Raw genomic sequence first — 16,439 nt, forward strand, 5'->3', positions numbered from 1 at the left:
TCTCCCTTCTTATAGTTTTCTTTCAGCCTGTGAAATCTAATCTTAACTGTTAGCTGTAGATCTTTATTCCCACGAATCCTGCTTGGATTCTAGACCCTTCTGTTAGAGATGAAAACACACAAGTCACTTGATTTCCTGTGAAACTGAAATTAAATAAGCTTTTTTTTTTTTTTTAAAGAAGTTTTGGTGAACGGACCGAACGGGCTCCATTTTTAGATGGGAGGATGGAAATAATATGTCCACTTAATTAACGGAGGTAAGTTAAGTCTCTCCTGGGTTTGTGGAGCCTTTTTAGACTTCCTAGTTGCTTTCGGTTGACTGCATCCTGACTGAGAACTTGTTTTGAGAGCCACCCTGATCCTGAAACAGACCTGCAATCTTGTACAAAACGTTAGTCCTGTCTAACTCGGGTTACCACCTTTTAGAAATAAAATTAAGGAACAACAACCACGGCATTACTGCGGTAAAGTTAGAAGGATATTCACAGATTCGGCTTTTCCGGATCAATAACTCGTCTGCGGATGATTTATTCTACAAAACAGACACCTCTCTGTAACCACAGCAAGACAGACAGTGAGCTACAACCGTAATTTCCTCAAAAAGAGTCTCCCACCGCGCTGGGTGAATTACATTGGACCCTGTGCAGAGCTCGCTGCTCCGCAGATGCTTAGGGACCGTCTGCAAGTTGCAAACCCAGAAGAAAAATCATAAAGAAATGTTCAACAGCGTCACCTAGGAGGGGTGGGTTATCATCAAATTAATTTCATGTGTATCTGATCTCACGTCTTTCATACTACATGTATTACATTGGAAAATATTGCATGACAATTTTTTGGGGGGAATTTCCCAAATCCTAATTGGCAAAAATATCCATTAAAGTCCCTTTTGCTGGGTGTAGGATACAAAAGTAATCCATTAAACATAACTGTTTGCTCTATAAATCAAACAGCTTTTGATAAAGGCATTCATTTTACTCAAATTTTATCATTTAGAAAAGTAATACCTACACATTCACATTTGTTATTATTAGAATAAGTATAAAATCACCAATAACTACGCTATAGATCATTGTAGTGCCACCAGACTTGTAGCACACATGAGCAGGTAAACCTATCTCAGCTGCAGGTAGGTTGACCTGCTCATTTAAAGAAGAAAATAAGTGCAAAACATTTCTTATTGCCTAAATAGACTTGGGTTCTTCTGAAACCTTTGTGTTTCTCTGGCCTGTGGAGTCCATTAGATCTAAACAGTAAACAGATTTCCCACTTCTTCACACTGAGCTGCTTCTTTTTCCAAGTGTACTTCTTGTTACTCCTTGCAGCAAAGAGTAGCTTCTTGTTTTTCAAAGCACTGTTTTAAAAGTCTGAACAAGTCCGGTCAAAGTTAAGAGTGATCAGAAGTTCACGATGTGCACCTGTTCCTGCAGTCACTCCATTTATTGGTAATTGTTGAAAATAATTTTTCCACATATCCAGTGGAGGCTGGGATGCTGAGGATGTGGCTGATGATAGTCATCATGTTAGGCAGCTCATCTTCTTGGAAGACACACCTACCTGGCAGCCACACCTTTTGGACTTCCAATCATTCCATTCATCTTCTTTAAGCCTGTTCAGAATGGGTTTTGCTGTGGATCCATATTGACTGTTCATCCATGTTGACCCTATGGATGAGGTTGAGCTTGGTGGTCACCCTCTCAATGTCACTGAAGGTCCAGGTGCCGTGGTGTAGAAAAAGAGGCTGCAGTGAAAACAGCCAGTCGTCTTCTGAGAAGTCAAACCATTTCTCAACATATGAGACGGCTGTGTTGAGAAATGCTGTGAAATCTGCCTTCCGTCATGTGGAAGGAGACGCTGCAACTTGACTTTAGTTAAGTGGCCATAAAACGGATCATCTCGTCGGAAGGTGGTAATGGTCCACCATTATGATTACATATAACACTTATTTGCATCCTGCTCTAATTTCCACTGTAGTCCATCAAAGTAGTTTCAAAAGATATGAAGCTCAAAATAAGTTCAAAAACTATAAAGGAAAAAACCTTCAAGAATGATTCAACAAAATCAAACTCCTCTTCAGAAATATATTTGCCATATTTTATAGCATTTAAAATCCTTACATTTTCTCAAAAATTGACGGTGCACCTTATAATCCGGTGTGCCTTATATATGATTACCGTTGTGCTTACTGACCAGTTTTATTTGGTAAAATACACTCAAAAATATGTTAAAATAGGTATGTACGACTTTGGTTAGGAATGAAGCCACTCCGCTCAATGGATATACGGAGCATTATGGTACACTTTGTTACTACCTGATCGGACCCCTGAGCTGTCTACAAGACTGCCTGACTGTAATGTCGAAACTAGAAGTGCATTCCTATAAAGGCTCCCACATTCTTGGGGATAGTTCACTCCGCTGGGGATAGTTCACTTCTTGGAGGGCAGAAGTCTTTACATTAAACTGTTTTCTGCTGGAAAAGAAACGGCTCTAGGTGCTCAGCTAGCTAATCACACATTTTACCATCCATTCCACCGCTTCGTCCCACTGGCAGAAAGTGTGGGAATTATAGGAATTTGCCACAAGAAATGTAGGCAATAGTACACTCGACTATGAAGGGTAAAACATCAGTGGAGAGTCAGCACAGAGTCTGCCAAGCTCACAATATGTGCACAGCACGGCCAAGTATGTGGGAACCTTTAGGGAGTCCGCACCCGGAGTACGCGCTAGCAACAATAAACCTAGTAAGTTAATTCTAGGACTGGACGATAATTCAATATCGATATATATTAATCGATAGATGTATATTGATGATAGAAATAAAAAATTCAATAGAACAGTTCTTCCTTTTGCATTCTAGCCATGTAGATTAATATTACTGTCATTTAATCCTCCCAACCAATCACAACGCAGACCCAGGAACCAAGCCCCGCCTCCTTCAGAGAGTTCAGAGAGCATGTGTTCTTTTTTCTTTTTTTCTAAACTTTGAGTTTTGATAAAAAGTTGGTTGAATAATTGGTTGAGTTTGAATTCAGTGTTTGTGTGTTCTGTATCTAAAACATGTCGCTAAGCAGCAGCATAAAATGGTCAAGGAAGCACTTAAAATAGATGTTTTGAATTTGTTGATAATTATTGATATTGATCAATATGATTTCTATTTTATCGATATACTTTTTTTCTATATCGTCCAGCCCTAGTTAACTCAATATAAAAAATTAATTTTTTTTGGCCTTGTGTTAGAAACAGGGCAGTGTGGTCCAACTACTCTTTCCTCTCAACAGAGATGGATAGAGAGCTGTGTACGTGAAGGAGCAGAGTGACATTACACACTTGGGAAGAATATTTAGTGTGCCTTGTAATCCGGTGTGCCTCATATGTGGACAAAGATGCACAAAGACACGTAAATTTACCGTGTGCCTTATAATAATTATGGTTCAAAAAGTACGGTACTTTAGTACAAACCAACAAAAATAATTATATAATTTCTATCCCACAGTGCATTGGAACTTATAATTGTACAACTCTTTGAGGTTATAGATTTTACGTTCTGCTCTCTCCTTCAGGTGGTGCAATCTGCTATTGTTTGTGGGGGGTAGGGAGAACCCAGCCTGGAATTGGAACAATTGGGAATTGTTGGGTGTGTGTGGGTGTGTGTGTGTGTGTGTGGGGGGGGGGGGGGGGGGCAGCAAGGGGTAGATTGGATGGCTCCGTGCCCGACTCCATGTCTCGGTCCTGGTTCATGGCTGCTCTCGGTGACAGTGCTGTGCGGGGAACAGGGGTCTGCATGGTTCGTTCGGGCTGGCTGACTTGAATGTTTTTTCTCTCCTCCCGAACCATCCTGACCCTCCTTTGTGGAGTTGGGAAAGTAAAGGGGGTGGGGCTGGAGTGTTAGTTTAATTTAGTGGTTTGCTCTCGGGCCTCGCCGCCTGTCTCTAGCTTCGCAAACTTTGGTGGCATGGCTAGTGGTGCCTCCCTCTCCGGGTAGGTTTTTGAAGAATGGTGGTGGCTATTGGAGTCAGCTGGCTTCCTGGGAGGGCCCCAATCATTCCTCCCCATCCTTCAACATGCTGCCACACATGTAGGCACTATCACATATTTGATAGTGCCTTAGACATTTTAGATTGGGATTTTATTATTGTAGGTAATCTGTCCGATTTAATGTAGGTAAGATGTCCAACTTTGAATTCAGGGTGCAGTTGAATTCACCCCCAACTAGCATAATCCCCTCGCTTTTATCTGTTGTGACCTTTGTAATAAAACATGGACAATCTTCATTTGGGGCATAAACATTAAGTATGGTTATCTTTACTCCTCCAGTTGTGCCTATTACCATAACATATATCGGCCTTCATCGTCTTGAAAAGTTTTCTCATTATTGTAATACACAGATTTACTAAATAATATAGCTACCTCTCTTTTCTTCGTTCTCCCATACGAAGAACTATAAACCTGGTCCACCCACTCTCTTTTCAGTTTTAGATGTTCAGTCTCTGATAGGTGTGTTTCCTGAATCAAAGCAACAGAGCAATGCAGCTTCTTTAGTCGTCCTAGAATTTCTTTCCTTTTAATCAGATTGTTAATTTCTCATATATTATAATTTATACAATTCAGCTCAGCCAAAGGTGTGACCTACCCTCTCTGTGGAAAAAAGCACACACAGTGCAAATATGACCAATGTTACACTAACATGTAAAAAAGGTCTCGGAGAGTGTATTTCACTCATCAACTCAAACATAGCCTCCTTTGGGCTGGCTAATATATTAACTTATTTTGTGACAACAATATATATTAGGATCATAAAAATTTGACACTTTATTCCTATGACGCTTTATTCCTATTTATTCCTTTTTTCCTTTATTCCTATGAGTCTGTTAGTTATAATCAGTGTGGGGTTACCGACCTTATCACTAGTTTAGTTGAAACAACCTTTTTATCCGTCTCAATGGTAACATCCCTTTAGTCCTCCTCCTGCAAAAGGGTCTGAAGATCAGCTGATGACAAGCGTTCCACTTTTTCTCGCCCCTTGGCTCCTCCATCCATCCTTCAGCTCCTCCTCGATGCGCTCTCTCTCCCCCCATCACGCGTCAATCCCCAGCTCCTTCAGCAGCGCTGCGGCACTGGTTAATGATGCAAACGTCTTCTCCCCGGTGTTCAGCTTAATTTTTATTTGCGCTGGATACAGGCACCTTGCCTGCATGTCCTTCTTTCTAAGCTGTTTAATAACTTCGTCCTTTTGTGCTGTAACTCAAGAGAGTAGTCCTGATCAAAATAGATCCACTTGCTTTGAAAGAGAACTGGCCCCTGGCTCCACGCCTGTCTTATGATTGTGTCTTTTACCGCTGCATCCAGAAATCTCACTATTATTGATGTTGTTCGGCTTAGCCGCCATCGAGCAATGTGCCCTCTCAGTCTTAATGTCCAGGTCTGGTGGGAGTTTAAGTTCCTTCTGAAATAGATTCTTTACAAAACCAGCCATATCTCTTCCCTCACTGTCCTCTGGGATTTTAAAAATCCTGATATTGTTTTTTCTCAGCTTGTTTTGTAGATCTTCACACTTTGCCGAAAGTTCAATATCACGGTGCAACAGGTACCTTAGCGCCCAATGGTGGCGCAGCTCCGTGTCTTCCGCTGTACCGAGTCTCTCCTCAAATCTCTTCAATCTTTCTTCGTGCTCCACCAGTTGGTCTTTTATGTCCGAAACAGATTGTTCCATGTGGCTAAGAGACAGCTTAGTGTGGTTATGTCCCTCTTGATTTTCTTTTCGGAGTTTTCTCAGTTCTTCCAGCACCGTTAAGTCTGATTGACATGTGTTGCTACTAGCCGTGTGTTTGCTAGTCGGGCTCGGTGGATTCGGCTTATAATCGTCTTTCCCTCTTGAGGGGTCCAGTTTATCTTGTCTTCTTTGTCCAACGGAGGAACTCATGTTTTGTGAATATATTTTTTATATTTCAGCATCGAGTTATTTTAGTTGTCACTCTTATTTGAAATGACACCCAGCAGAGCTCAATTAACACGCTGCAAGTGCATGATGTCACCGGAAGCCCAATCGGGGAGGATTTTCCCAGCCTTGTCTTGTGTCATCCTTGGCCCCAATTGTATTGTACATCTTAGACACTTCCATTATAACATTGGAGGAGGAGTAAATTGTCATGATTAGGATCAGCTTTCTGCTTTACAGGACACTTACTGGACCTGAATCATTAAAAACTGATTGGCTTTGGTTTCTCTCTCAGACTGAAGTCCAGAAGATGGAGCATTGTGATCTGAAGGTGGACAGATCAGAACCTCTGGGATCCAGCTGTCCATCTATGAGGAGTGACAGGTCCAGAAAACATCCTCCAAGCTTCAGGGAAGAACCTGGACCCTTAAACTCAGAGTAAGAAACCAGTTTCTAACTGATCCACGTGACTCCAAAGAGATGCAGTATAATATTGTATATATTATATTAACTGATAGATTGACAGCATCTCACTGGTTTGGACATTGTATGGCCACAAATATCCTTGTAGACTCTTCCCACCCATTTTGTCAGACTGATGCCGTCAGACCCATATTACAGGTTGATGAAAGCCCGTACCTCCTGGATACTTACTAAGAAGTAATTTCTGCTAACGGCTGTTTTTTGGGACAAATATCATGTTCAGTATTAACTCCTACTGACAACTTCCTCTGACCAGTGCAAGATATGTCTACTGCTATCATAATTTCCTTCTGCTACTGCTAGACTGCACTATGCTGCTGGTATTATCATGACTGTCTCATCTCTATCTTATCAGTCTTTATTATTTGACTTTTACCTTCAATCTTGTATCACTTAACTATTGTTTTGTATATTGATGTGTAGCACTACATGCTTTTGGGATTTCATCATGTTATATAGTGACAATTAACTTATTTTGTGCTATTCTATTGTTTTCCATCAGCATCAAATAGATTACCGACAGGTTATCTATTTGATGCTGATGGAAAACAATGAGTCAGTTTCTCTGCTTCAAGATGGATTAATCCCAGGAGTTATTCAGATTGTGAACTAAATGAGCAGGGATAGAGATTCAGTGTGTCATGAATCAGCAGAACGGTTCCTTTCAGCAGGTGGAACCGGGCTTTAAAAGCAGTCCTCACTGCAGCTTGCTCCTTGGTGTCTGTGAAGCTGCAGGTTTTACATACACCAACCAGTAACTTTTTTTTACTTTGAAGATGTTTTCACTGTATTTTAAGGTTTGTCCGAGCTTACAGGCTGAGCTCCCGCTAGCATTCTTGAAACCATACTATGCTGATATGTTTGGGTGTGTTTTACGAATAAAACAAACTTTATTTCCATAAGGGTTTCATACATCGATGGGGCATTAATGTTTGTGTTTTCTGGTCTGCTCATTACTATAAGATACAAATAGAGCTTAAAAGCCTTGTTAAATTGGTGTCTTATGTCCGTTAGCATCAGTCGCTACTAGCTGCCGATTAATTTACTGCTACCAAGTTAACATAACTACGTTGTTTTAACCTAATGCTCGTTCTTATTTTGCTCTGCCATCGTCAGATAGTGCTACGAGCATTATTCCAGCATGAATAGGGAGCACCAATGTCGATTTAATGCCGTTTTGTGTAACTTAAGGTTAACTCATCAAGCAAATATAAACAACGGCCACAGGAAGTGCCCGACATATAATTTCTGGCCGATGGTCCGCTACAGCGCCCTGTAGCTTCCTAAGCTACTGATTTGAGTCTGAATTATTCTAACAGCATTCTACAGTGGTATTAATAAATTCTTGTAGAGAAGTTGTCACTCATTTATTTTACATGTGTGCAGAGTTTGTTGTTAAAAGAACGCCAGTGCTCGAATCATTCCTTTCAACAGTTGTCCTAATATCAGCTGTCGGGGCTGATATTCACAGGACAATACCTAACAGACAGAGGGTTATTTAATAAACATTAAATACCTTAAAATGTGCATAATGGCACAACAATCACGTTGCTCAGAAACCAAAACTCACACAGTAGCTGTTCATTCTGCAGCTCTCTTCCTTTACTTTCCATGAGCTCAGATATTTCTTCCCAACATGAAACCAACCTTACCATCACTCTGCTTCTGATTTTTATTCTGCTCTCATCAAGTTGGACCTTTTAATCCTTCTACTTATAAACTCTCCCCCAGAAAATGAAGGAACTGATTACTTTCTTCTGAGCATCAGCTTCACTTTAATGTCCTGCTCTTATGAACGTGATCTGCTCTGATACCAAACTGCATTTTAACGCTTCTATTTTTCTAAATGTCCTCCTGTCTGTCCATAACTTTGTTCTTGTTCTATGGTTCTGTTTAATGGTCCATGTGTTCTGTTTTTTAATGATGGCTACATTAGCTCCTCACACCAGATAAACAACCTTTAGTTCTGATATTAGGGAGCAAATACTCTACTCTCAACCTTCTCAGACTGTGATGAATGGGACCATGTCCAGAACTTTTTGGGCTTTGTAGTATTAGTAGAGTATACTATTCAAGTAATTTATAAAATAATTAATCTAAATATGGTCTATTTAGCTCCATCAAACTATGGCATGAGCCTGTTGTCTGGCAGGTGTTGGTTGGACATCGATCTACACCAGTAGAACCCAGTTAAGATCATATTTGGTTTCGTTCAACAGATCAGTCTAAATGTTTCACTCTGGATCTTTAAACCTTTTGCTTCTCTGCAGCAGTTTGTGTTCAGACCTTCTTCAGTGGTTTTAATCACATAGTTTCTCACTGATTGATGAGATCTGAATGACAACATGTTTATGCTTCAGAGGTCAGAAACATGGACTGAGTGCAGAATCTTCAGGATCAAGCTGTCTGTCGATGAGGAGTGACCACTCCAAAGTAGAACCTCTAAGCTTCGGTACTGATCCTGGACCCTCAGACCTAAGGTAGGAAACCAGTTTCTAACTGATGGATGTGACTCTTTAGAGACCAACCAGGGTTTAAACTTTGATTTCTGGTTAGAAATTGATGCAGGGGAAAAAAAGTGATTTTAAACAATTTTTGTTCTTTGTTCGGTTGCAAACTGGACTTTAAGAAAGCAGATCAAACTGTGGATGGAAAAAACGAAATGGTTTCCTTCACGTCTTTCTGAAGCTCTAGCAGGTTCCAGGTTCCTCAGAGGTCTGGTGTCTGTGGGATCTGGAACAATAACTAACAGTTATGTTGGGACATTTCTAGAGGCACAAACGCTTCCTGCTCCCACCATCACATTCTACCAATCACAGTGCTCATATCACAGATATCAGGCAGCTGCAGACAGAAGGTCAAAGGTCAGATTGGAGACTAAGGTATGATAAAACTGATATTTTGCTTAACAAGTTCTACAATCTCCAGGGTCAGATATTAAATCTCAGATAATTTCATGATGTCCAAGAAAGACTGTGAGGCAGGAGATTTCAACTTTCATCCACCAGAAGTTCACCTAAGAAAAAACCTGCACTAATTTATCAATAAACCTAGAAACAAACGGCTATTTCTAGGTTTTAAATTAATTAGAGCTGCACAATAATTACTTATCACAATATCAATGAACATAAAGTGGTTCTGATGAGGAACTGCCTGGACTGCAATAAATGTTCACTAATTATTGCAATAAAATGCATTCAGGCTCTCTGTACCTGGAGTAGATTTAGTTGGTCTAGTTCTTAATGCAGAATAAAATGTTTTAGAAGGTACAGTGGTGGTAAGGTGGTCAAGTCAATAAGAAACTACATTTCTACATTTCCAGCAGGTGGGAGGACTCATCATCAGAACCCTCCTCTTTCCCCCAGTGTGGAGAAAGACCCAGACCAGGAGCTGGACTACTGCCAGACAATCAGAGCAGCTGTGTAGCAGGTACGACTGAAGATCTCCAATCAGAGCATCTATCCATCTTCTCTGTTGAACTGTTTTATCCCTCCACCACTTTTCTTTCACAAGTTGTGGAGGAGTCAGCAAAACAGCACCTGTTAAAGTCACACAATCTGATAGCATGAAAGAATTTGTGTAGCACGTCTGCCACAAAAGTAGCTCCAAACGCCTGTCTGTTCCTTCATAATAGCAGCAGTGTTTCCTTTCTTGAGTCTGATGTGCTTCAATTCCTCATAAGCCTCCGAAAGATGCTGCTCGTTTGGTTTGAAGCAGGGCGCACGTAACTCATCCATTGTGGCATCAGTTATCTGTTATCGACCTCATAGGCATTTACCTGAATCACTTAAACCTGGCTTGACATATTCGGACCACCTGGGCCTGATTTGTTCTTCATTAAAAGGATAAAGCCAGAATGCACTCATCACACTAGTTCTAGCCTAGCTTCAGCTCTTATCCTGGATTTCTAAATTCTGCTTTTGTGAAACAGCCTCCTGCTGTGTTTGTGGGAGAAGGTCAGATACAAACAGTAAAATGAGGACAATGGTGACATGATGCTGAGTTCATGTTGCTTGAAGCAGATACATTTTTCAGTCAGCATGTATTAATCTCATTTGCTTTGGGAATCAGAAATGGACAGTGATCAGATACTGGCCATAAAACAGGTTCATAAATCTGCGGTCTGAAAATCTGTCTGTAAGGATGGATCGTATTGTTGAGCATCACATAATACGAAATAAGAGACCTTATAATGATAAGACATGTTGTTACAGATGTTTCTGTTCCAACTTAATCACAAAATCATGTTTTTTTCTTCAGCTGTCTTTTCTTCTTTGTTTGAGCAGATGCTGGTCTGCAGAAGATTTTAGAGGAACATAAGAACAGTCTGAGGAAGAGATGTGAATGTGTGAATGAAGGAAGTGATAAACCAGGAAGTAGAACCCTCTTCAACATGATCTATACTGATCTCTACATCACAGAGGGGCAGAGTGAAGAAGTTAATACCCAACATGAGGTGAAGCAGCTGGAGAGAGCTTCCAAGATCCAGAATCTTTGTGGCTCTCAAATCAGGTGCCACGACATCTTTAAAGCCTTACCTGACCAACATGGACCCATCAGAGTGGTTCTGACCAATGGCGTTGCTGGTGTTGGAAAAACCTTCTCAGTGCAGAAGTTCACTCTGGACTGGGCAGAGGGCTTAGAGAACCAAGATGTCTGTGTGGTGGTTCTGCTTTCCTTCAGGGAGCTGAACTTGATCAGAGATGAGCAGCACAGTCTTCTCACGCTGCTCCATGTTTTCCATCCAAAACTTCAGAAGCTCCCAGCAGAGAAGCTGGCTGTCTGTAAACTTCTCTTCATCTTTGATGGCCTGGATGAAAGCAGGCTTTCTCTGGATTTTGATGACAGTCAGCTTGTTTCTGACATCACACAGAAGTCATCGGTCAACGTTCTGCTGACAAACCTCATCAAGGGGAACCTGCTTCCCTCAGCTCTCGTCTGGATAACTTCCCGACCTGCAGCGGCCAATCAGATCCCGCCTTCATGTGTTGCCAGGGTAACAGAAGTGCGAGGCTTCACCGACACCCAGAAGGAAGCGTACTTCAGGAGGAGGTTCAGTAATGAAGAGCTGTCCAGCAGAATCATCTCCCACATCAAAACCTCCAGAAGCCTCCACATCATGTGTGCAATCCCAGTCTTCTGCTGGATCACTGCTAGAGTTCTGGAGAACATGTTGACCACAGGACAGAGAGGAGAGCTGCCAAAGACCATGACTGACATGTACTCACACTTCCTGCTGGTCCAGACGAAGAGGAAGAAGAACAAGTACCAAGAAGAACGTGTGAGAAGTCCCCAGGAGCTGATGAAGGCTGACAAGGAAGTTCTTCTGAAGCTGGGGAGGCTGGCATTTGAACATCTGGAGAAAGGAAACATCATGTTCTACCAAGAAGACCTGGAGCAGTGTGGTTTGGATGTCACAGAGGCCTCGGTGTACTCAGGAGTTTGTACAGAGATCTTCAAAAGAGAGAGTGTGATCTTCCAGAAACCAGTCTACTGCTTTGTTCATCTGAGCATTCAGGAGTTTCTGGCTGCAGTCTACATCTTCCACTGTTTCACCAGCAGGAACACAAAGGTGATGGAGAACTTCCTGAGGGAAGAACTAGAAGAAGAACTATTTGAAGGAATAAAGTGTGAAACATCTCTGGAAGAGTTCTTGAAACGAATCATGGAGAAATCTGTCAGAAGTAAAAATGGCCACCTAGATCTGTTTGTTCGCTTCTGTCATGGCCTCTCTATGGAGTTCAACCAAAGACTCTTAGGAGACATGGTGGGTCATATAGAAACCGGTCCGGAAACCATCCAGAGAGTCATCAACAATCTAAAGGAGATGAACACTGGTAATATCTCTCCAGACAGAAGCTTAAACATCTTCCAATGTGTGATGGAGATGAAGGACCTCTCAGTTTGTCAGGAGAGCCAACAGTTCCTGAAATCAGAGACCAGATCAGAGAAGCTCTCAGAGATCCAGTGCTCAGCTCTGGCCTACATGCGGCAGATGTCAGAGGAGGTTCTGGATGAGTTGGACCTAGAGAAGTACAACACATCAGAGGCAGGACGGCGAAGACTGATTCCAGCTGTGAGGAACTGCAGAAAGGCTCGGTGAGTCCAGATGTCTTCATGGTGTAATGCTGGTTCACCACAGTATGAAATTAGTGACCTTCGCTGAGGTAAAGGAGGGAGCAAGGCTTCACTATCGGCTGATCTCATTTCTTGTGAATCTTGTGGTTCAGCATTTAAACCCCCAGCAGAAAGCAAATATGAGATGCTTCTTTTAAATTTGCACATGTTGGAATTCATAATAAGCACCATCTACAAAAAGTTAAGTAGTCAATGCCTGATTTTATGATGGAGTCAATTTTGTTAATGACATTGCTGCAGAGGTTACTTAGGCAGTCCAACTCCACCAGGACAGCACATCCAATATCCCCAGGTTTGCTGTGTCTCCCTAAACAATCAACAGGGCCCAGTCCTGTTGACGGGTTATCTACCCCCTTGTGCAAGGGGGAACAGAATGAGTACAACCAGAGCTCTACTGAGTGGACCACTCTGTAACCCACTGGGGCCTCATGTGGTAGGAGGTGCAGGCAGTTCCTGGAGGATGAAGGAGTTGATAGGATTAGTTTTTTCCAATTGCGATCTGATGTGTTTTCAAAGTCCTCCTGTAATTTCTTTGAGCAGTGTATTTATCCATTTATAATGACTTTATAAACTATGTATCTTTGTTTTATTTAATAAATTAAATAAAGTACACAGAATAAAAATGTTCCATCATCTTCCAATGAAAATAATGTGTTTAAAGTCATGTTATGTACAGCTTCTCTGTTTCCAGATTGTTTCTGTATCAGAGCTCAGCATGAAGAAACAGGGAGGTTTGCAGCCAAGATGGCTGCTGCTAACACCTTCTGTGTCCTGTACAAACAGGAATCCTAAGATGTTTTAAAGTGTTGCTTAGCTTCTCTGTTCATCTCCATCACTCTGTTTAATTAAGCTTTTAACCAAATCAGAGCGACTTCAGGCCTGCAGTAGAAACAGGCGTCAACCATGACCTGAACCCAAAACAAGACCATAACAACACAAACCATGATCAAGAGATTCACTCTTTTGATGTCCATCAGATGATGACATGACTGTGTAGTCATGCTATTTTAGTCTGTTTATCAAAGATTGTCTGATTTAATTAGAACTGACTTTATTTTTCTCCTAATCACAGACTTTATGGCTGTAAACTCTCAGAGACTGAATGTGAAGTTGTAGCCTCAGCTTTGAAGTCCAAATACTCTCCTGTGGCTGAAGTGGAAATTAGAGAGATCGATGGAGTTCGAGACGCTGGAATGAAGCATCTGTGTGAGATACTGAAGAGTTCAGTCTGTAAAGTGAGGATCCTCAGGTTAGTTTTATCTATTTATCCAAGTAACTCCATTCAATGAAAAAGCATTCAATGCTTAAATGCTTGTTTGAATTAATGAATTCAGTCTAATATGTTCTTTTAAAACTACCTGTTTTACAAATGTAAAACAAAAGATTTTACCTTGTAAATTATTATTTTCATTATTTTAGATATTCAGAATATTAATATTTGTTTATATTTACTATAACATTGTCTATACTCCAACATTTTTGGAGCGATGTAGAAAAATGGAAAAAAAGTCTTACTGAAATTCTTCAATCAATAAACTGATGATTATTTAACTAGAAACTTTCAGCTAAAATTACATGCAAAAGGAAATCTGCAGTAGAAACAACAAAAAAAACAAACAATGCTCTTTATATGGTTCTGTTTTTAAATATAAACACTCAACAAGCTCCTTAAGTTGTCAGCTAAATAGCTCTCATTCAGCCAGTTAGCACTGCAGAGCAGAGTCAACTTCTCAACCAAAACTCACTGATGTCCTCAGAAGGCAAGGGTGTGGTGACAGAAAAGCAAAGCGCATTACGGTAAAAAAAAAGTAACATGATGCCAAAACTATGGTTGATGGTAGGAGCTTTTAATGGGGATTATTGGTATTTCATATATTTTATCTAATTCTATTATTTTATTTTATTATATTTATTTGGACACTAAGGTTTTTAGGCAAAAGATTGCTAATCAATTAATCATTAGTCGATCAATGAGATCAATCAACCCTAGATTAATTCATTGATTGATAACCTGCATCCTGTTGTCTTCAGCTCACATCTTTTATTTGTTATTTAGCTTGTGGAGCTGCCGTTTGTCTGTGATCAGCTGTGCTTCTCTGGGCTCGGCTCTGAAGTCCAACCCCTCCCATCTGACAGAACTGGACCTGAGCTGGAATGAAGACCTGAAAGATGCCTCAACGAAGGAGCTATGTAGTTTTCTCCAGACTCCCCTCTGTAAACTACAGATATTGAGGTCAGACTCCACGTTTTAGTCCAGTGCCGAAATTTCTGATGTGGAAGTTGTGTTGACACTATACTGAAGGGCTTCAGTTAAGTGTCAACACTTTATTGTGTTTGACCCTTCTCTGGAGCAGATGCAAAAAAATAACAGGCTTGACCTGAAAAAACAAAACTAAATAGTAATGGTTGTTATGCTCACAAGGAGGCATAGCTGAGTACAGCCCAGCCAAAACAAGCAGTGGAAAAACGGGGCTTTTTCACATGCTTGGCTATTGCAGTTGAAGTTGCTTGTGTTATTATTTTTCTGTATTGTGTTGAAGCCCTGTCCTATATCCAAAACTAATTGCTCCAAGGGGAGACACACTTTGATGTGGAAGTTCACATGTCATGATAACATCCTGTTTGTACTTGGTTTACCTCTTTAAATAAATTTAACTAGATTAAATATTAGCCATCAGCTATCATTATTTTTGGACTTTTACATTCATGAAAATTTATGTTCTACATTTTAATTATTATCTTTTCATGTTTGGGTTTTTTAACTGCATCCTGTTCAGCTCACATGTTTTACTCTTTATTCAGATTGAGGAGCTGTCGTTTGTCAGAGATCAGCTGTGTGTCTCTAGGCTCAGCTCTAAAGTCCAACCCCTCACATCTGGCAGAACTGGACCTAAGCTGGAACCAAGACCTGAAAGATGCTGGAGTGAAGGAGCTCTGTGGTTTTTTCCAGACCCCCCACTGTAAACTACAGATATTGAGGTCAGACTCCATGTTTTAGTTTAGTGCTAATATTTTGTTTGATATGAAAGTTGTGTTGACATTAAACTGCAGACATTGTTTATAGTAAACTGCTGTTCCGTTATCATTATTGTAACATTTTAAGTAAGTACAACATTTTAGACTTTGAATGTCATCAGATATTTTTGGATGCATGCCTTGTTTTTAAAGTTTTAAATGTACTTGCTCCTCCTCTAACAGATTTTATAAGCAAAAAAACTCATTACTAGAATAAACACCAGAGCTTTTTTGTAATTTTATGTTATTGACATCTTATCTGTTTGTTTCCACTCTGTTCTCTCCCATTGTGTCTTGTTTAAGGTTCACTGTTCTTACCTGCCCTAAAACAGCGGATGCAAATGAGCTGTTTTGCTAAATCTGGCATATTTACATTGATGCTTTAAGCTGACATGTTGATGAATGTGCATTGTCCTAATTCAAATAAATTAAAATTAAATGAAATGTTCCCATGCTGCTTGGTTCCATCCAAGATCTGGGAGGTTCTGGAAGCTGAAGTTTAAATGTTCCCAACCAAAGTCCAATGTGGGCCTTTTGCTCGTTTTACTTGATGTCAGTAATGATGGACTGCTCACAGATGTTTAGCGATCTGAGAAGGCATTCTTCTCACCTTGGTTGTAACTAGTGGATAAAATCTCATCTCATCAGACCCGCCAGCTATGTTTGCATTCACAAAACTTCACGACCAGATTGAAATTTATTCGGATTAAAAAACAAAAAATAATCTGATTGTACCGTTACGGGTACAGAATCATTGAATCCGATCATGATGTGCGTTTATATGCACCTGGTTTTTTGTTTTTTTTTGTTTTGTTTTTTAGAATAGAACCACTCTGATATGTTCAGTTATCAAATTTCCCTGAAAAAAAACA

General features: G+C 40.5%; 1 protein-coding gene across 2 annotated transcripts in view; it reads left to right on the forward strand.

Moving 5' to 3' along the window:
• The window catches only part of LOC105932162 (NACHT, LRR and PYD domains-containing protein 12-like), a 28,405-nt gene continuing 11,966 nt past the window's right edge, over positions 1 to 16,439 (forward strand). Inside the window, exons 1-8 of one of the 2 annotated variants that reach the window (XM_036125570.1) lie at positions 1 to 256; positions 6,227 to 6,369; positions 8,775 to 8,894; positions 9,737 to 9,843; positions 10,701 to 12,513; positions 13,625 to 13,801; positions 14,609 to 14,785; positions 15,355 to 15,531. In XM_036125570.1, the coding sequence (XP_035981463.1) occupies positions 6,242 to 6,369; positions 8,775 to 8,894; positions 9,737 to 9,843; positions 10,701 to 12,513; positions 13,625 to 13,801; positions 14,609 to 14,785; positions 15,355 to 15,531 (2,699 nt within the window). In that variant the 5' untranslated portion in view covers positions 1 to 256; positions 6,227 to 6,241. The remainder of the gene's footprint in view (positions 257 to 6,226; positions 6,370 to 8,774; positions 8,895 to 9,736; positions 9,844 to 10,700; positions 12,514 to 13,624; positions 13,802 to 14,608; positions 14,786 to 15,354; positions 15,532 to 16,439) is intronic. The other variant, XM_036125571.1, reaches the window with a different exon arrangement.

The sequence above is a fragment of the Fundulus heteroclitus genome, chromosome 21 (genome assembly GCF_011125445.2).
Source record: "Fundulus heteroclitus isolate FHET01 chromosome 21, MU-UCD_Fhet_4.1, whole genome shotgun sequence".
Lineage (NCBI taxonomy): Eukaryota > Metazoa > Chordata > Actinopteri > Cyprinodontiformes > Fundulidae > Fundulus > Fundulus heteroclitus.